Source organism: Podarcis bocagei (assembly GCF_964188305.1).
Source record: "Podarcis bocagei genome assembly, chromosome: 3".
NCBI lineage: Eukaryota > Metazoa > Chordata > Lepidosauria > Squamata > Lacertidae > Podarcis > Podarcis bocagei.
In genome coordinates this window covers 47,437,310-47,457,841 of record NC_138127.1, presented here as the reverse complement: position 1 = coordinate 47,457,841, position 20,532 = coordinate 47,437,310, and the positions used below count along the sequence as shown (strand labels likewise).

Genomic DNA, 20,532 nt, shown 5'->3' with positions numbered 1-20,532 from the left:
CCACCGAAATCCGTGGGGCTTTGCTGTCAAGTCAACAAGGCTGGGATCACGCTTGCTTGGAAGGTAATCCTAAATAAGCGGGGCTGGAGCGAATATGCAAACGGGATGCCGTTCGATTTCTTTTTAGATTACTCTTTTTAAAAGAATTGCTTGCCCGGCAAACCACATCCTTCAACCAACGTCGATGGGCAGGAAGAACCGGGCAGCCTGGGAAACACAACACGGCTTTGCCCCCTCTCCACGCATGCGCACTCTGCTTGCCGCTTCACCTGCAATCCCGTAGTACTGCGAGGCAGCACAGGCCAAGCGTCCGGGCAGGTAAGGCGAGAACTCGACCGCGTAGCCATGACGGCCGGGCAGGCGGAAGGCCTGTGCCCTCGGGGGCTTCGCCGGCGCGCCACCACCACCTCCGCCGCCGCGGCTCATAGCCTCAACCGCGTCGCTCGAGCTATCCCGGGCCGGCTGCGGGAGAGGCGCTGCCGCCTCTCCTTCTCTGTGGGGAGGTCCCGCTCCCGTCGCCCCGCCCAGCTCCGGCCTCCGGAACTGTGGGCAGAAGTCGCCTCCGCCGCCATCATAGGTTTGGGTAAAGAGCGCCGCCTCTCCAGTTTCTGGGGCGGGGCGGTAATGGAGAAGCGCCCTAGGGCTTGCAATAGCAGTAGCCTGCTCGGTGTTTCTTCAACGAGGCTTCCGGTTCCTTGTCGCAGCTCGAGGGACGTTTCCCCCCACGTGCGGGGAAGAAACGTGAAAGACGATAGCGAGCAGAGGTGGGCGCGCTTCATTTCCTTGCCGTGGTTCGAAGCGCCGTTAATCGTGTTCTCTAACCCAATGCAAAGGAGTGGCCCAATACATTGAGGCAACTGAGGCAAGCCACAAAATGGCGGCCTCCCCCTCCCCACCAGGGATGAAGGGGTGCCTGAAGATCTACATCAGGCAACAAGGAGGGGGACTAAAGACTTACGTCTGGAGCTGCCGCCCCTGTGGATTCTGCTGCCCGAGGCAGTTGCCTCACCTTGCCTCATGGAGGGGCTGGCCCTGCCCCTCATGTAAAGGCAGACTAGGTAAAGGTAAAGGGACCCCTGACCATTAGGTCCAGTCGTGGCCGACTGGGGTTGTGGCGCTCATCTCGCTTTATTGGCCGAGGGAGCCGGCGTACAGCTTCCGGGTCATGTGGCCAGCATGACTAAGCCGCTTCTGGCAAACCAGAGCAGCGCATGGAAACGCCGTTTACCTTCCCGCCGGGAAGCACTTTGATGTGCTTTCGAACTGCTAGGTTGGCAGGAGCAGGGACTGAGCAACGGGAGCTCACCCCGTCGCGGGATTCGAACCGCTGACCTTCTGATCAGCAAGTCCTAGGCTCTGTGGTTTAACCCACAGCGCCACCCGTGTCCCAAAGGCAGACTACAAAAGGCTTAAAAGTATGAGGATTGGGCAGGGCTTTGGGGCCATTAAAGACAGTACAGAGGTGAAATACTTCCACAGGGGATGCAGCCCTCGCCATAGGAGATGCAGTAGTTGAGAAGGCTGTGTAGCTATTGAATTTTAAAATTTATTTCAATTAGAACTATGTTGATCTTTTAGATATAGGTAGGTAGCCGTGCTGGTCTGCCGTAGACGAAACAAAATAAAAAAATTCCTTCCAGTAGCACCTTAGAGACCAACTAAGTTTGCTATTGGTATGACCTTTCATGTGCATGCACGTGCATGGTATCTGAAGAAGTGTGCATTATCCCAGATTATCTGGAGCTTTGGGCTGGGCTGTCACCAGTATGCTGATGACACTCAGCTCTATCTGCTGATGGATGGCCACACCGACTCGGCCCCGAACACACTGATCAGATGCTTGGAAGATCATTGGCTCCCCCCAAAGAAGCTGAACAACTGTGGCTCCCCTAAAAAAAAAAAGCTCAATATTTTACCTCCTCCCTGAAGAAGTTCAACAACTTTGACCTGAACCCCCCAAAAGGGGGTAGATCACTGCAAGTTTTTAACTGTGAGTAGATCGTAGTCTCTTGGGAGTTGGCCACCCCTGCCATAAACTTTAGATGGGTCCTGCCATAGTCCTATAAAATGTTCACTTCAGATTTTAGTGAACTGGTTTGACATGGCAAATGTTTAAATATCTGTTTAACGGTTCCCTTTTAATCTGGAAAAATACTCTATGTTCAACAACTTCAGTCCTAAAAAAAAGGTTGGCCCTTTGGCCGGCCCTCATGGCCCTTCACTTCATCAAATCTGGCCCTCTTTGGCATGGCTTACCACATAATTATTTCAAAGCATTTGCAGCAAAAGAGATCAACTAACCCAGTCTCCCTTCAGTTTTATTTTAAAACTGATTCTTGCTCCACATATGGAGGATTGTATGTAGTAATTGGAAGAAGAGTGAGTTGTGTGAAGCCTTTTTCTCTTGGGAGAATACTAGGTAGAAAGGTCTGTGCCACAAGTTATGATGGGATAGCAGCATATTGGCTATCTCTGATATACTTCATTTGATTCATAAAAGTGTTACCTAAATCACAGGAGAATATACATTGTTGAGGAGATGTGTATGGGGAATTTTAAACAGTGAGGTCAGTAGGAAATGAAATAAAAGTAGGTAGTGATAATTACATTTTTAACTGGTGCTTCATAAAATGTGTTGACAACACAGATCCTGGCAAAGATCTGTGATACAGGACTACCAAAAGTACCAGCTCTGTTGAAATGCCAGATTCCATCCACCAAAAACTCTCACCTGACAGCATCCATTATATTAGGCCTGGTGTCCCCAGTGTGGCAAATGCAATGGTGCCCCTGAAAGCCTCCTCCAGTGCCTGTGAAACTTTTGCACTCCTGCCCCTCTCCAGGAGTTTACTTTTTTCCTGTATTCCTTGGAATTGAGAAAGGAGCAATCTCTCATTGGAAAACTACAGAAAGCTTTGAAAGGAAGTAGGAGGAGTATCACTGATTCCAGTTTCTTATCGCTCTCTCTTTTCCCCCAGATTGAGATTGACACCAAGAAGAAAGCAGAGTTCTATGGGCGTGTCCAGTGTGTTCAGCACTCATTCTGATTTGCTTACACAAAGCATGCTGGGAGGTTATATCATAATGAGCATTCATCCTGAATTGCTTGTGGGCGTTTTCCTATTATTCATTCGTCTCACACTTTTCAGTGCATTTCCTCATCACTTTCCAAACCACAAAAAGGCAATGTTCTTTTTAATTTTTTTGCACTAGCACTAGAGCAGCAGAGCACTTAAATCCATTTTAATTGCACAAACATTAATTTCCAATATGCGTAGACTCCCTCCCACAAAATACTGACAGTCTGGAGGCACCTTCCGTTTCATTTCCCTTCCCTCACCTGCTCCCATGTGTCTTTTTGGTTTCTCCTGCCTCTCCTCTTTTCTGAGTGGTCTGTTTGTTGCTTCTTGGGCGCGGAAGATTAATTTCTTTCTCTGCCCCCTTTCTGTATGTTTTATTTCCTCCTCCAAGCCTGTCTGCCTCCTTCCTTCCCACGATTCAAGAAACATACACGCCACATCTTAATAAGTATATCTAACATTGTGGGCTTGATGTCCCTTTCGAGTCAGTTTTCTCAGGAGCAAATGCTTTTCCGATAGCAGCTTTGAGACTTATCTGATGCATGTTTTCTGAGAAGAAAGTTTAATTGATTTTAATACCACTTTATCTCATAGGATTGCAGCTCTGTTTGTTGTGAAATCCTATCGTGAGTAAGTTTTTGCATGATAAAAGTCCAATGACTCACTTGGTAGAGTTTTATCAGTAATCGTTCTGCAAATTATTACATTGTTCTGTAATAACTGAAATGTTTTAAGACACACACTTTTGCGACTCTGAACTTGGAATGATAAACAATGCCATGTAAAAACCAGTGCCTAATTATTTTAGCCTCTAGCATTTCCTGCATGGATGTGTTATTGTTGGCATTGTCAAAAAGCCTGAAAGTTTCAATTGGTTTCAAGCTGCATAGGTGGCTGAAAGATAAGCAGCATAAATAATGAGATTTTGCAAAAGGGTTGCGTAACCATTAAGCAATTTTAATACAAAGTACAACTTTGTTTGACTAAACATGCTAACTTGTGCATTAGATTTATCAAAAGTACCCTGTGTGCACAAGAAATTATGGAATTATATCATTTTCCACCCATCAAAAAACATCATTCTTGTCATATGAAGTGCTCTGTATTGAGAATCCAGGATGTGACCTTGCTGCTCAGAAGTTAGAAACTAATTTTTAAATTTGATACATGATTGTAAAATATACTTAGGCTGAATTCTCTAATTAAAGTGAAGGGAGTAAATTAGACTGAAAAGTGAAGGGAGTAAATTAGACTGTGAAGGGAGTAAATTAGCTGACTCTCAAAGACAGTGTTGACCCTTGTCCCAGCATTGAAAACAAGAAGGTTTGAGAAGAAGGGTGTTTCTGTTGTGTGCTTCAGGATCCCAAAACGAGAAGCCCTGGGGAAACTTACAAATTTACAGCCGTGTTGCCATACATGAAAATTCTCAAAAATCTTGAAGTATCAGAAAAGGGCAAGGGGCTCTGTATAATAGAAATGCTTTCTAAATGTAGATACAAGAATTCAGCCTTTCTCAGTTCAGTGTTAATTGTGATACCAATTGCACTGGGAAGAGCAGTGCAGCCACAGTACCTAGCAAGCCTGGTGAATCCCAAGCAAAAATGTGAGTGGAAGACTGTGCTGTGCTGGATGCCCTCCTCGCACCCTCTAGATTAGCTGCTGGTGTGTGTGTTTGTGTTTCAAGAAGTTTCTGTGTGTCTCTTCTGCTTGATTTTGTGGGACATGCAGCAACAGCTGCAGAGTATGTGGAAGAGAGTTCCTTCCCTCTCAGTCTTCTCTGGGCTGATTCCCTTTTGAAAGGTTGCGTCATTGAGGAAGTGGGAGGCTTTTGCAAGGCTAGAGCAGAGGAAGAGGAATTGTGCATCCTTTTAAATTGGGTACAGTGTGATCCTCCTTGAATCACAAACAGATGAGAACTTGCTGAGGAAGATAGTAGCAGTGTTTCTTCCAGGCACTGTCTTGAAGTGCAGTTGTTTATGGTGATAATGGGGGGAAAGAGGAGTGAATGTGGAAGCAGAATAGGGGAATTCTTCCCCCATATAAAGTTATTTTCAAAACTAAGGATTCTAAATTTATAATCTGGCAAAGCAGCAAATCCAGCCATATACATGCAGATAAAGAAGCATTGGCTGGTGGTTTACATTATACATCGTGGGCAGGGAACTTTTTTCAATCCACGAGTGACATTCCCACATCTGGGGACTGCTTGCAGTGCCAGAGGAAAAAGTGTGTGGAGTAATTAATGTAAAATCTATCTCCATATAGTAGACTAGTTTCTACACACACTCACATACCCTTCTATCACCATCCAGGCAAGCAGAGAGTATCATCAGGGTTGACATTTTCCAGCCAGGCCAAAACACTCAAGGAAGATATGAAACAAGGCTTAGGGGGCGATATGGCCTGGTGAAAGTCCCAAGGGAGGCCAGCATTTCGCCCCAAGGCTTGAGGTGCCCCGGCCCTGTTATAAATTATGGGTTAAAGGTTTGCCCCAAAGTTGGGCTCTGTGTCTGCTCCTAAAATATTCTAGGCCAACAATTATTACCAGGGCCAAATTTTAAACTAATTTTAAACTGAAGGTGAAGGGCAATCATTTTCCTTTAATATATATTTAATACAAATGTTGTTTTGTTGTTTAGTCGTTTAGTCGTGTCCGACTCTTCGTGACCCCATGGACCAGAACACGCCAGGCACTCCTGTCTTCCACTGCCTCCCGCAGCTTGGTCAAACTCATGTTCGTAGCTTCAAGAACACTGTCCACAGTGTTAGACACAAGTAAATAATATAAGGCCAATTAATTTTAAAAGTTTGATTATGTTACCTCAAGACAGTCTTATTCCCTCCAGACCAGGCTACGTAAATACTACAGTGTTCCTGTCTGATCTAGAAAAATGGCTGTAAATCACTAACACACTTGTCATTGAAAAGTTAATGGTGGTTCTTAACATTTTAAGTGTAAAAAACAACAATGTAATTTATATTGTTATGTGATGTAACAGCGTCCTAAAAGGGGATCCACTCAAGAGAACAGTAGGTGGCAGCCAAGGACTATTCTATAAAATGCAAAAACTTCCAGACTGAGAACTATTTTAGTCTGTTTTAACAGAAACAACAGAGGGCTATGACAATTTTATTACAGCACATAGATAATTCATGAATGCTTATGCTCAAAGATTTGTTAGTTTTTAAGATGCTACAGGCTCTTTTTCCCTATAAATTGCAAATTCCCTAGGAAAAACATGTTGTGGGAGCTCTTGCAGTATTTCAGGATATTCCAGATACATTTTCATTCCATATTTAATGAATAGGTTAATTAAATTGTGGACAGGTGTAGATGCCACAAAAATTTAATCAGAAACCACCAATTGCCCAGTTATCATATTTGAACATGTGCTTCAGTCCTTGACCATTTTGGGCTACACAAAAGGTATCCTATACATAACCAAAACTAAAATCCCTGACATTTTTGGTGTTAGGGGTCACACTGTAAGCAACATTATATTTGATGAAAGCTGTGAGAAAGTGGCTAGATTCCGCCCTTTTTATTCACTCTATTTATTCAATTGCCCTGCAAAGAGCTTTGTTTAACTTAACTTGACCGCTGTTCCCATTTTTACCACTGGTTGTATTGAAATCAAGACATACAGTACTGACTTTTACCACTTCAGACAAACATTGTAACCACTGTGTAACAGTGGATCCCATATAAAGTATTTTCTATTTATATTTTTTCTAATAGTGTTGAGCCAATGCAAAGATGTACGGTCTTGGGCACAAGTTGTAAATAAACTCACTTGAATGTCAAACAGACCTTCAAATGTTGCCTGCATTTATTAAACAAATAAGAAGTTTCTTCCCATAGCCTTTTAACTCATACTACCTCCAGTCTGTTTGTCTCCAGTTCTGCATTTGCACTTACATCATCTGTTATGGCTATGCCAGGGGATTATTTCCCGTGAGGTATCAGCAGCAGTGCTTGTTCTATTGCAAGAAAAGATTCACAAAGAAGACAGGGGAGCTATTTCTGCATGTTGGTGGGTGCATGGGATTGGTCCCTGAACTTGGTTTCAAGGAACAGGTTGGGTGATGATATCTTTGAATGTTCCCCCTAGCAAAATGCACTTGCATACAGAAAATGAGCATGTGAATGAGGTTAGGACAGAAAGTTTATTCTTGATAGGCTTATTTTTCATATGTAACAATTTTAAAATAAATAATGATGATGATGATGATAGATGCATTCTTTAGGCAGAAGGACACTGTGTTGCACATGCTGGGTGTGTGTCAATGGGTAGAGCCTGTGTGCTATAGTTGCTAGAGTGTTGGAGTGGGAACTGGGAGAGGGTTCAAATCCCCACTCGGCCATGACCTACCTCAGCCTAACCTACCACACACAGTAGTTGTGGGAATTAAAGGAGCAGGGGAGAGAACCATGTATGCTACCCAGATCTCTTGGAAAAACAAGGTGAGATATAAATGCAACCAACCAACCAACCAACCAATCAATCAATCAATCAATCAATCAATCAATAATCACTCTGCCCTTTAATGCTTATAGCCCTATAGAACCCACCCTAGTCCTGTACACTTGGAAGTAAAACCTGGAAAATATTTGCTGAAACATCTTGGTGGAAACAACCCCAGGATTGCTTTGATGTTTATAAAAGATTGATAACTAAATAAATAAGAATAGAAAACTTAGTTCCCTTATCCAATCAGACCATTAGCTTATCTAGCTCATTATAGTCCAAAGACAATTCTCCAGGGTTTCAGACAATGGCCTTCCTGAACCCTACGTGGAGATGCTTGGGACAAGGAATATCTTCTGCATGAAAAGCATGTGCTCGATCACTTGGCTACAACCCTTTGCCAAAGAGAACAGTTCATTGTTACCTTCCAGCTCTAAGGAGAACCCCCTCCCCCCAAGATACTTGAACAGATGAAGAACAGAATAAAAATTCGTATATGTGCGAAATTCATCCGATTTCCCACCGATTTCAAGAATAAGGTTCATGCCACGTGCTTTAATGCTGTAACCCACCCTGGGACTTTGGGGAGAAGGGCAGGGAATAAGAATATGCCAGCAAAAAACCCCCAAAATGGACTGAAATTTATAAATTATACTCGGTGACGATCTTGCATCACTAGTTGCCTCTGCATTTAAAAAGGAAATGAAAGTGGGGACTGTAAAGCGAAGCCTCTTTACTTAACGGGCTCCCGTTTGCGTAAAAGCAACCTTGAGCAAAGTCGACGAGAGGAGAAGCACAGCAGAGGGCGCTTTATCATACAGGAGCCACTTCTCGGTTCAGGCGCCGCACGATTCCTCTCGACCAAACTTTGGCGCTCGCCTTATGTTTACAAGCGCAGGAATGCGCAGTTCTCTCTCTACTACAGGGCAGGGGGCGTGGCTAAGGTAGGAGGGCGGAGCCTTTCCTGGGCAGGGTGCTGCTTTTGCACAGTAGCAATGCAACAAGTGGCTGGGCGCTCGCTCGCTCGCTTTTCCCCGGTCTTTCACTTTGGCAAAGCCCCTCGGGCGAGGTAGACGCTGCGTACCGGCGAGAGGCGCGCTCCCGCAAACGGCGGCGGGTTTGCTGAAGACCTGCGAGAGCGAGGGCGGCTGGCGTGCAATAATACCCTTGCAAAGGCGCCTGGGGCTGCCGGATGAGCCGATCGCCAACCTGAGGAGCCGGCGGGGCTCAGGAAAGGAGTGCGCAATGGTGGCTTTGGCGGGCAACGGAGGAATCCGCATTTCCCTCGCCGCTGCAGCTTGAAATCAAAGAAGGGCTCCTTTTCTCCCTCCTCCCCTCCCGCTCCGGTTTCCAGCTCGGCAACAGCTCGCACAAGCCAACTGCAGAAAGCAGGTCGAGGGGGAAAGGCGGCGGCGGCGGCATGGCATCTGCATAAAGTCTCGTCCCGGGGCAAGGAGGCGGCTGGGACAGGAGCAGCCGGCATGAGCGATCCCAGCGAGGCGGGGATCATCAGCTTCTCGGTGCCCAGCCTGCCGGGCATTCTTGGCGGCGGCTGCCCGCTGCTCTACGAGGATGGGCTCACCAGGAGAGCGCCGGCGGCAGGCGAGGGGCCGGCGGGCCGGGGTTTCCTGGGCGGCCCTGGCGCGCCGCCGCCCGGCACCTTTTGGAATGAGGACAGCAGCTCCGTCTGCCCCGCCAGCGACACGGCGGCCCGGGCCAAAAACAACAGCGGCGGCGGCGGCGGCGGCCACAGCAACAGGAGCACCACGGTGTCTTACGTGATCAACGAGGCGAGTCCGGGGCTGCTGCAGGCGGCGGAGAGCGGGGCCCTGCAGAGCCTGAGGGAAGCGTGCGAGGCGGTGGGCGCCGACCTGCAGACGCTGCACTTCGGCAAGCTGGACTTCGGCGAGACGGCGGTGCTCGACCGCTTCTACAACGCGGGTGAGTCGGCAGGCGAGCTTCCTTCCGGCGAGCGGAAGGCAAAAGCCGCCGCGCCTGCAGCCGAAAGCGCGCTTACCTGAGGAGAGTCCATGCGTGAGCGCATGCAGGTGGTGGGGCAAGCGAGGGGCCTCAGGCTTCGTTTACCTCTTCTCAATACCTACGTAGGGTGAAGAGAGGAATACGCATTATGTCTGTGTTTTCTTACATTTCTATGCCGACTTTCTTCTGTTATGGAAACGGAGGCGGCATAAGTGCAGTTCCCAGGTGTTCCCCCATCGAGGCACTTGCCAGACCTGCTGAGCCTCATCCAGGTGGTGGCCTTGTGGTTGGCAGTTATTTATTCCGGATCATTCACATGGCACGTGGAGTAAGGTCTAGAGGTCATCTACAGAAGTGGCCCTTAAATGCTGTTTGGCAATTATTTTGTCTGAAATTCAAACGTAACCCATCACATTTTTGTTTTTCCTGGGTTTGCTTGCAAGCGGAAGGTCCCGGGTTCAGTCCATGAAAGCGCCAAGTAAAGTTGCGTGAGACCATTGCCTGAAACCCTGAAAAGCTGTTGATGGTCAGTGTGGACAGTTCTGAGCTAGATGGACCAATAGTGTGACTTGGTATAAGGCAGCTTCCTAAAGATAAAATGAGGGGAGATTTCACACATGTTATAAAATAGCAAATCCAGGTTTGCCAACGCGTGTTCATGCTTGGTAAAGAGCTGCAGCCAATCCCAGCTCCTTGAAGAGTGCATTCCCACCACATAATGAAATATGTTCCCATGCCTCACATTCCCTCCAACACTTAGGTGATGTTAAGCACCATAAAAATGTGACTAAGGGTAGTTGATACCAGCAGAGAGTAGCTTGCAGGGAATTTCCCCATATTTTCGCTGAGACTGAATATAATCGTTTTTCATACCCAGTACTTTCCACTTCCTTTCTTCTCATATTTCATGAAACACTGTTCCCATGAGCCTTTAAAGCTTTGGGTTGATCCCATTGCCTTCACTATCAAGATTTTATAAATATTAAGGAGTCACAATCATCAGCTGCTCAAACCTTGATAAAGATCTAATAGTCCGATTCCTGTGATAGCCACTGAGATCTGGGTTTAAGCTAAAGTAAATAACTTGGTGGGTCACGAAGAGTCGGACACAACTAAACGACTAAACAACAACAAAATAACTTGGTGTAGTTGGAACCAGTTTACACTATCATACCCAACTTTTCTTTCAATTGAGGGCCTTATTTGCGAGTCAGCCCTTCAAACCAATCATGCATGTTATCATCTTTATCACCTGTTTAGACAGAGTCCTGTTTTTATTATGTTATTTTTTTTAAACTTTTTGTGAACTGCCTTGCAAGGACAATGTGACCTGAACAGTAGATTAGAAATATTTTAAATACCTAGATAAGTATTAGCATAGGGATCTGGCCCTTGGGGAAGGTTGGTAGCATGTGACATGCTTTCTGCTGTTTCCTAGTCTATGAAGTAAACCTGGGCTAGTCTTTGGAAAAGCTGATCGTGTGTATTTGTTATTAGGCTTTTGTATGGAAGACAGAATAATTAGAGTGTTTTGTCACATCTTGTGCTGTTCATAGTTTCCTTGGCTCCGAAGATAGTAATCAGTCCATATTCTGCATCTGCTGTTAGCCAGTAGTACCTGAGGATTGTAAACAAAGGTGAATAGGCGTTTCAGTGCTAAGTCTTTTGGCAGGAAGTCTTTGGAAATAAGTAGTCCACTCTTGTCTGCTCACACCCAGGGATTCCCTGGGAACATAAAGATTTATTCAGAATTAATTCATCCACCTTTCTATTTCTGTTTTCAGAGCCACTGATGTGGCTTTGGACTTGTTCATGTGACACTGTCTAATTGGTGTGGTTTGAACATGGGCTGAGCAAAACCAGGCTTAGTTTTTGTGTGGTGGGACCATTTGTGCAACTCTTTCACCACACTCAGTTCATCCCCTAGCCTGTGTTTACTGACCAGCTGCTGAAAGTGTATTGACCACTAGTATGGTAAATATAGGTTGGGTCCTGAACTGGCACACACAACTTTTTCAGTATATCCCAGAAACGTCTTAAACCCACAGGCATACTATGCCAGATTAATCATATGAATGGGTCCTTAGAGGCAGTGCTTAATATATCAATCTACTTGGCCTATAAATATCTTATAAGGTGAGGAAACTATGGCCCTCCAGATGTTGGAGCACAGATCCCCTCATTCCATTTACCACGTTGATAGGGCCAATGGGACTTGTAGGTTAATAACATTTGGAAAACCAGATTCCTCGTCCCTGTTTTAGGACATGACTCCTCTCCCACAGTGTATAGGAAAGAGATTGTGAAGGGCAGGTAAGAATCTAATCAATCATTATGAGGCCTCAGGGCAGGTTACCACAATTTAAAAACAGCTTAAGCAGCTTAAGATCAGGGAACAGGTTAGACCCTTTAATAATATATCAAAAGCCAGGTTAAAGAGATGCCTCCTTAGTGTACAGAGAAAAACTACATGATGATGATGTCAGACACACCTCTCTGAGGAGGGCATTACACAAAAATGCCCTCTTCTGGACCACTGATACCCAAAGTTCTAAGGGTGGTGGAACTCCCAGGAGGATAAAAGGTACCCCTGCCCATCAGGGCCAGTTGTGACCGACTCTAGGGTTGTGCACTCATCTTGCTCAAGAGGCCGGGAGCTGGCACTGTCCGAAGACACTTCTGGGTCATGTGGCCAGCGTAACTAAGCTGCATCTGGCGAGCCAGCACCAGCGCCGCACACGGAAACGCAGTTTACCTTCCTGCTAGAAAGCGGTCCCTATTTATCTACTTGCACTTAGGGGTGCTTTCGAACTGCTAGGCAGGCAGGAGGATACCCTCTGACAATTTTTGTGTCTAATAGAGTGTGGGGAAGGAGCACCCTGATTCGGACTCAAATGAACTGGCAACCAGTGCTGCCATTTTAAAAAAAGAGGTTTGGTAAGTTCCAAATTGTACCGCAGCTAGTCGTCTGGTTGCTGCTTTTTGGACCTCTGCAAGTTTAAGAGGCCTCTTCAAGTGCAGCACCACATAGACGGCACTGCAATAATCCAGTCTAGGAGTTACTAAAGTTGTTGACAAACCATCCGTCGCTCAGAATAGGCACTCATAGTCATCAAGGCCACCTGAGTCTCCAGTGACCCCAAGCTTCAGACCTGCTCCTCCTGGGCACAAGAACTTGGAACACATAACACGTTTGCCTTTTCAGGGCTCAGCTTCCATTCATCTGTCCACATCAGGTCTTTATGTGCCTCCAAGCACCTGTCCAGTACCTCAGCTGCCTCTTCCAAGTCAGATGAACGGAGACAGAGTTGATTGCCATATGACTTTATTTTTTTAATTGCCATAGCACTTAATATATTTAAAATATCCCTAAGGAGTGTACAGAAACCTGAAGCAACAACAGACAGCTCAAACAAAAATATAACAAAAATACACAGTTACATATAACAATGCAAAGTTACTAGTATATAAAAATCATTTTCAGTCCATTTTCCTTCTGACACAACCTCCATCTCAGTCTCTGGGTTCTTACCCAGGGTCCAAGCAAACTCAGCTCAACCACAGAAGTTTCACAGCAATAAGAGTTCCTGGAAACAGCAGACATCACTCTAGTCTCTCACTCTAGGATTGCTTTTTATGAGCAGGCCCAAAGTGGACGGTACTTCCTCAGGCACTTGCCCACAGCTGTTTCCAACACCCATTTCCAGGTGCAGAAGGTTTGTTGAGTTTTCCAGAGGGTACAAAGGATGGGGGAAAGGCTGCTACGCTCACAGCTCTTTCTTCACCCTCTGTCTTCTCCTCCTCCAGCTGCCATCCACATGTTGGTGACAACTACCCCTTTACACTCTTTGACAGTCCTAGTTGTGTGCATGATTAAAGAGAGTTGATTAACTGTTCTCTGTTAAAAATGCTAACATCCCCGCAAATAAGAATATACACGCCTATTTCTCCCCCCCCCAACAGAATTACCTAAGAAATAAATACTAATTATTCAGCTGTAAATGATAAGCTAACAAGCAATTACCAGCCAAAAGGTCAACAGAAGGTGTGGGAGTATGGGAATTTCCCCTTCTTTATATTTAGCTCCTGTGATGTCAGAACTCTATAAAGGAACATTTTTGTCACTGTAGTTTTTAAAAACAGCTGACGTTCCGCTAGCATTAGCTCACTGTTTACCTTACCAAGCTCTGACTACAGAATTCGGGTGATGATGTTTATTATGACCACCAGCACCGTTGGTGAGGAAATGTTGTTCCAGGGTTACACAATAAATGTTGTTCTACCATAAGGGAAGGGCTGTAGCTCAGTGGTAGAGCATCTGCTTTTCAGGCAGAAAGTCTCAAGTTTAATCTGCAGCTTCTCCAGGTAAGACTAGGCAGGTTCCCTGCCTGAACCCCTGGAGAGCCAATGAGCTAGATGGTCCAGCTCAATAGGAGGCAGCTTCCTATGTTCCTGGTGGCCCACTTCACATGTTACACTAAACCATAGTTAAAGAAACTATGCATAATGTGAACATGCAGCGCACTAGTACACACTGCTCTAAAGTTCTCACTGTGTTCTTCCTTCTAGTTGCTGGGAAACAAGCCAGAGAGTGTCCCCTCACAACATCTGAACCTGGGATCATGGTTTGTTTCGAGAAAAAGAAACTACAACTCAGGTTTGAGGGCATGACAAGCCACACTCTGGCTTGTTTCCTGTCGGTGTGGCAGCAGCAGGAGCCAGGGAGGAACTCAGCAAGAACTTCTGAGCCGTGTGTTCACCAGCATTGCATGTTCACATTAAGGCATTAAAACAGCAATAGCAACAACTTTGGCTTAATATGATGTGTTAACCAAGAAAGTGTTAATGGGTGGTATCAACAGCTGTAACTTCAGCAATACTGGAGCAGAAAATACTGAATAATATTTTCTAATGGAATACGGGATAAGGACCATAATAATATTAGTAACACTCCGACATGCTTACACTTATATGCAAGTAAGGTTGGAGTGAGCTAAAGTTAGGCATACTTTATTGAATTCTAAGGTTTATATATTGATTAATTAAGAAAATGCATACCCTGCTTTTCATCTAGGTCTCAGTGAGACTTACAGAAATCCTGATTTGTTTATTTAATTTCATAAAAATTTATGTGCCACATGCTTATAAAAAACCTCAAAGCGGTTTGCAGAAGATAAAACCATAAAATCAAGAAAAAAACAGACAACCCTACCTTAAAACATATGAAAGTTAACATACTAAAACAGATTAAGAGTACCTTAACTTTCTAAGCATCTGAGATATCTTGTCTAAGCAGGAATGTTTTTAGCAGGTTCCAAAAAGAGTAAAGTGAAGGTAGCTGCTTGATCTCAATAGGCAGGGAGTTCCAAAGTGTAAGGTGAAAAAGTGCACACACATATATATGTGTGTGTGTGTGTATATACAGTGGTACCTTGGGTTAAGTACTTAATTCGTTCCAGAGGTCTGTTCTTAACCTGAAACTGTTCTTAACCTGAAGCACCACTTTAGCTAATGGGGCCTCCTGCTGCCGCCACTCTGCCGGAGCACGATTTCTGTTCTTATCCTGAAGCAAAGTTCTTAACCTGAGGTAATATTTCTGGGTTAGCGGCGTATGTAACCTGAAGCGTATGTAACCCGAGGTACCAGTGTGTGTGTGTGTGTGTGTGTGTGTGTGTGTGTGTGTATAAAATGTTTCGGAACATGCACACAGATAACTTAATACATGAAATGAAGACAGAATGGATTTACCTGTGAACACATGTGAAATTGATGCTGACCAGAAGTAGACTGATGGGTCCATTCCAAAGTACAGCAACAATGGGCACACTCAGTCATTTTAATCCTGATTCTTGCCAACTTTAGAATGTGTACAAAGTGCAAACACAATTCAAAACGTGGGGTTTTTTTTGCTGGGGGCGGCGGCTATTGGGTTGTTGTTTTTACAGTGGTACCTCGGTTCTCAAACGGAATCCATTCTGGAAGCCTGTTTGGCTTCCGAAATGATCAAAAACTGAGGTGCAGCTTCCCATTGGTTGCAAGAGCTTCTTGCACTCGGCAGAAGCCGTGTTGCACCTTTGGGTTCCGAAAAATGTTTGAAAACAGAAACATTTACTTCTGGGTTTTCGGCATTCGAGAACTGAAACATACGACTACAGAGGTGTTCGGTAACTGAGGTACCACGGTATTTTGATTATGTATTTTGTGGTTTTGATTTTCTTCTGTGAACCACCTTGAGACCTCTGGGTATAAGGTAGTATAAACTCAATCAATCAATCAATCAATCAATCAATTTATTCCAGGCATGCTAGAAATGAGTCGGCTCCAGATCGCTGTGTAGATTGCTGTGTGTGTTTTTCTGTACTCCCCGTCTCCCTTGTGTAGGAGGGGTGGGAACAGAGATAATTTAGGAATTTACCTTTGGGTAGGTAGATAGAAAAAGAAGAGGGCATGTGACTACAGTTGTGTAGTAAAGCAGAAAAAGAGGAATGCAAGTGCTGTGGTATACAGAAAGAGAGTGAGTGGAAAATGACAATGAGCGGTTAACAAAGAAGACAAAGGAGACTCCTTTCTAGTTTATTTTGTGCTGTTGAATTCATGCACTGGGGATTGAGCCTGCCTCTTCTTCTGCCATAAGTTTCATTTCTTGATCATGTTGGAGTGTGACAAAGAGATGGCAGCTTGGAACTTGAATAAGGCTCTGTGGGTGTTCCATTGCCTTGTCAAGCTTAGATTTGGCGGGCCAGGGGACTACCAGTAGCATCTAGAAACATAGGTGTGCATGTGTGTAGCCAGGTAGCCACTGGTGAGAAGGAGTTGCATGTAGGTGAGGGAGCAGGCTGCTGTTGCTGGTGGTGGGGAGAATGGAATATTCTGCCTCTCCATGGCACCCAGCATGGAAACCAAGCACTCTGCCAGAGGATAACCCCCTGCCCCCTTCCCACTTCACACCTAGCAAATGCATGAGGCACGCTGCTGTAGGTGGAATTCTCCAACCTCCCACCCCATTCCATCATCCATCTAACAGGTTGGTAAAGAAAAATGCAGGCTAGCACTTATTTGCAAGGCTGTCCTATATAGCCGCCTATTATATAACAGTATATGATGCAGTATATATTAGACCCGGGAGATGGAACCTCAGGCTTGGGGGCCAAATGTGACATTGGGACTCTCTCCAGGTCTCAGCCACACCTAGCCGCACACTGTTTTGCCTGGCCACATCCCTTGTCAGCCCTGCTTTGCACCTTCCTTGAATGGTTTTGCTTGGCTCAAATGTGTCTTTGAACTCTAATAATGATTCCCGCTTGCCCGGATGGAGGATATAGAGGGGTGTATGAGTGTGTGCAGAAAATATTGCATGGAGGTAAAAAATCCCATCTCTGTTGCTCTTCTCACTTTTTAAACCTTTGATCTGTCATGGATGCTTTAGTTGAGATTGCAGGAGGTTGGACTAGATGACCCTCGGGGTCCCTTCCAAATCTATAGTTCGATGGTTCTGTGAAAGGTTGACCAAAATCAAATAGGACCTTTGGGCTGAATGATGTTCCCCATCCCTGTGTTAGACCTTGCTAAATTTTGCACCAGCACCGAAAGACATACAAAGGTTAGTTTCAAATCAGTGTGTCAGTGCATACAAAACTCTTTAATTAGTCAAAATCACTGTCTTATTGATGTGCGTTTTCTCACCATAGCATTGTCTCCTTACAGCATCATTATTGTTCATCTCTAAAACATGTTTTCCCGACTTGAGCTGTTAATTTCTGACTCATTGGGATTAACTCCTGTTACATAAAACATTATTCTAGCCAGTGCATCCCAAGGTGCTACTTTGTTTTCTGCTTTGTGCTTCAGGTTAGAATTGCCAGCTCTTGGCCGGAAGAATGCTTCTGTGTCTCTCATTTAATTAATTAATTTACTGCGCTTGTCTTACTTTTCCTCAACCCTAACAATTCTCAAAATATTTTAATTACTATGTGACGAGGCTAATTTAAAGCAGCTGGCTTTCTCAGAGGAAGTGGTGGACTGTAGGGAAATACGTCTACTTCTCTTATAATAAGAATTGGAATATAAAAGTGCTAGTTAACAGGTTAGAAAAATCAAACTAGTTCATGCGGACTGGTGCCATTCATCTTCCCCTTTGCATAGGTTTTGGCTGGAGTAGCTCAGTACTGCAGTTTAAAAGTGATAATGGAAACGAGGAGTATTGTGGAAGCTTAGCAAAACCATGGAGGCCAAATGGGAGACTTTATTTAGACATTGGCTACATTATTTTACCTCTGAGCTGGAGTGAGAAACGAAAACACTTGTCTCACATACATAAAGGAGGTTGAACATTTCATTTGCCTGCAAGTCTCCCTCCTGGCTACTGACTGAGTTCTTGTGATGTCATGGATCATTCACGAGTATTCTCATGCTGGGCAGTCATAGAAATTTCAGACATGATGCAATTACCGTATTTTTTGCACCATAACACTCACTTTTTTCCTTCTAGAAAGTAAGGGGAAATGTCTGTGCGTGTTATGGAGGGAATGCCTACGGGTGGCGGGGGGAATCTGCTGCAGTCGTGAGCAGAGGATCCATGGTTCCCCTTCCTTCCCTCCTCCGTGGCTCGCTTTGAAACAGCAAAGCGGGAGAAGAGCCGCTGAGTGGGGAGGAGAGAGGGACAGAGAGCCTGCTTGCTTTAAAGGAGCAAAGCGGGAGAGGAGAAAAGCCGCTTACACGAGTGTAAGCGGCTCCTGTCCGTTTGGCTCCTTTAAAGCAAGCAGGCTCTCTGTCCCTCTCTCCTCCCCACTCAGCTCGCTAAATAGCATGATTAGCAGCATCCTTCTCCACACACCCCACGCGTGCTCCTTGTCCCTTGAGTGCTTTTCCTTCCCTCCCCACTTAAAACGTGGTTACAAAGCACGGATCCACATGGATCCTCAGGATTTTTGCACTGGGTCACCCCAAACTCACCATCAGATCACATAGCATGTCCATGGCTACATCTTGCACCAAAAAAATCACACACCCACTGTTGCCTGGGGCCGCAGTGGTGCAAAAACGTGGTTACAAACATGGATCCACATGGCTCCTCAGAATTTTTGCATTGGGCTACTCCAAACTCACTGTCAGATCACATGTCTGTGGCCACAGCATGAACCACAAAAATCATACATCCACTGTTTCATTTAGAATATTTTTTTTCTTGTTTTGCTCCTCTAAAAACTACGTGCGTGTTATGGTCCGGTGCGTGTTATAGAGCGAAAAATACGGTAACTGGCATCTGAGTGGAAGAGTAATTTTGGTTTACACACTGTGCTGGTGGAGAGGGAGTGGGGACCCATGTGAAGGCAATGGAACAAAGGAGTGGGGAGCACTATTTTTCCACCTAAGGACTACATTCCCTTCTGGTAAACTTTCCAAAGGCCACATGCTTGTGGTGGGTGGGGCCAGAAGGACAAGTGGATGGAGTAGCACCCACTTTGTACATTAGGTTGGTTTCTGCATGCCCTCCCCCACTCGTCTCTGTTCTCCATCCAGACAATAAAGAAGCGTTATGAGAGTTCAAGGGTGCATTCCAGTCATGCGAAAATATTTGGGGTGTGAAGCTGGGCCAGTGAGCTGTGTGGCCTAGGGAGAGAAGCTCCTGGGTCTGAAGTTCCCGATGGTTAACAGGGATCTGAGATAAAGAGGCGGTTGGTAGAGATCCTTTCCCAGGGTATAGGGGCTGAAGTGGGTGTCTGAGCATTTAGTGTTAAAGCTGGGGTTAGCGGGGCAAGGATTTGTGCAAGGCTAACATCCACGAGCTGGTGGTGTGTGCAGCATCACAATATTTCACGTATTGGTTCCAAATTACCTGCCAGCCATTAGTTGCAGCCATTAATTGTCACCAATTACTTTTATTAGCTGCCTTATTCAGGGGATAAGTGACTATCATCACTCTCCACTGGTGGAAGGGACAGAGGGCTTTGTGTGAGCTGTTGTAGTGCTTCACTGGAGTCCCTGTTGCGGTATGGTTGTATTCATAGCTCTGTCTCTCTTCTAATCTGAAAAGGTCAGTAGCTCTTTAAAGACAGAGCACATTTGTGTCCCACAGTTTGCTGGAGGTATGGCCCTTGCCTCCTAGCCTTAAAGGACAATTCTGCTTCTTCAGGAAATGGAAGAGATAAGGAGCACTTGCACGTGCAGCCAGCCTCCCTTGGTTGGTCCTATGGCATCTGCATGCCTGGCTCACTTTCTTGTTTACATGTGTAATTTGCCCCCTGGGTGTATGGGAAAAGGGGGCAGTTTTCAGCCAAGCAACAAATTGCACTGCACTTTTATATGCGTTTGTCAGCGAGTAAAGACTTTTACAATTGCACACGACAAAACAATGCAAATTGGCTCTCACTGTTTTACAAAGTTTTGACGCTGTCTAGAATGTACAGAAGTGAGTCTGTACCATGGTTGCTTGGCTGCAGACTCAAAGGCTTTACATACAAGGACATAGGGAATGCAAGAAGCAGAGCAACGCTTTCTAAATTCCAGTGATTCTTTTCTGAGCGTGTCTTGCTTACCTTTGGGAGATGCTACATTCCAAGGCTTTTTCCTTTGACACTGTGAACCAGAATATTGGTTACAAAACTATTCCTATTTTATTTTTGGATTTCCTGGAATTTGTGATGAAATGTAATGTTCAGGCTTTCTCTCTGTCTTGGAGTTCTTATAACATTCAGTTGCTTCTTAAAACACTTTTGTCCCCTATTAATAGTGGATTGAGTGATTTCCAAACCCCATTTTAGCACAGAAATACATGCTTCCCACAACATCTGCTGTTTGTAGTGGCTGAAAATCAGTTCCAGCATAATAATAACTACTAGTTATAGAATAAAAATGAGTGATTAAGAAATTTCACTTTTAATTCTACTTGTTTCTCTTAAGTGAAGTCTCTGCCTGCTTGCCTCCACCCCCACCTCCACCCCCTAACATCTGCAATGCATCATGTTTTGGATTAGCTAGGGTTATTCAAATGTTTCTTTGTTCCC

At 45.1% G+C, this 20,532-nt stretch overlaps 2 protein-coding genes across 6 annotated transcripts in view; one reads left to right on the top strand and one right to left on the bottom strand.

The window, feature by feature from the left end:
* Positions 1-531, bottom strand: part of PEX7 (peroxisomal biogenesis factor 7) — a 55,330-nt gene extending 54,799 nt beyond the window's left edge. The window contains exon 1 of the mRNA XM_081187902.1: positions 270-531. Within this exon, the coding sequence (XP_081044028.1) occupies positions 270-426 (157 nt within the window). The 5' untranslated portion in view covers positions 427-531. The remainder of the gene's footprint in view (positions 1-269) is intronic.
* The window catches only part of MAP3K5 (mitogen-activated protein kinase kinase kinase 5), a 103,136-nt gene continuing 82,876 nt past the window's right edge, over positions 273-20,532 (top strand). For 3 of the 5 annotated variants that reach the window (XR_014006334.1, XM_081187856.1, XM_081187853.1), the window contains exons 1-2: positions 633-1,058; positions 2,979-9,490. Coding sequence is in view for 4 of the 5 variants with exons in the window: in XM_081187856.1 (XP_081043982.1) it covers positions 9,031-9,490 (460 nt within the window). In the remaining variant the exon portion in view is untranslated. Of the gene's footprint in view, positions 319-632; positions 1,059-2,978; positions 9,491-20,532 lie in introns of those variants that run through there. The other 2 variants (XM_081187855.1, XM_081187854.1) reach the window with 2 other exon arrangements.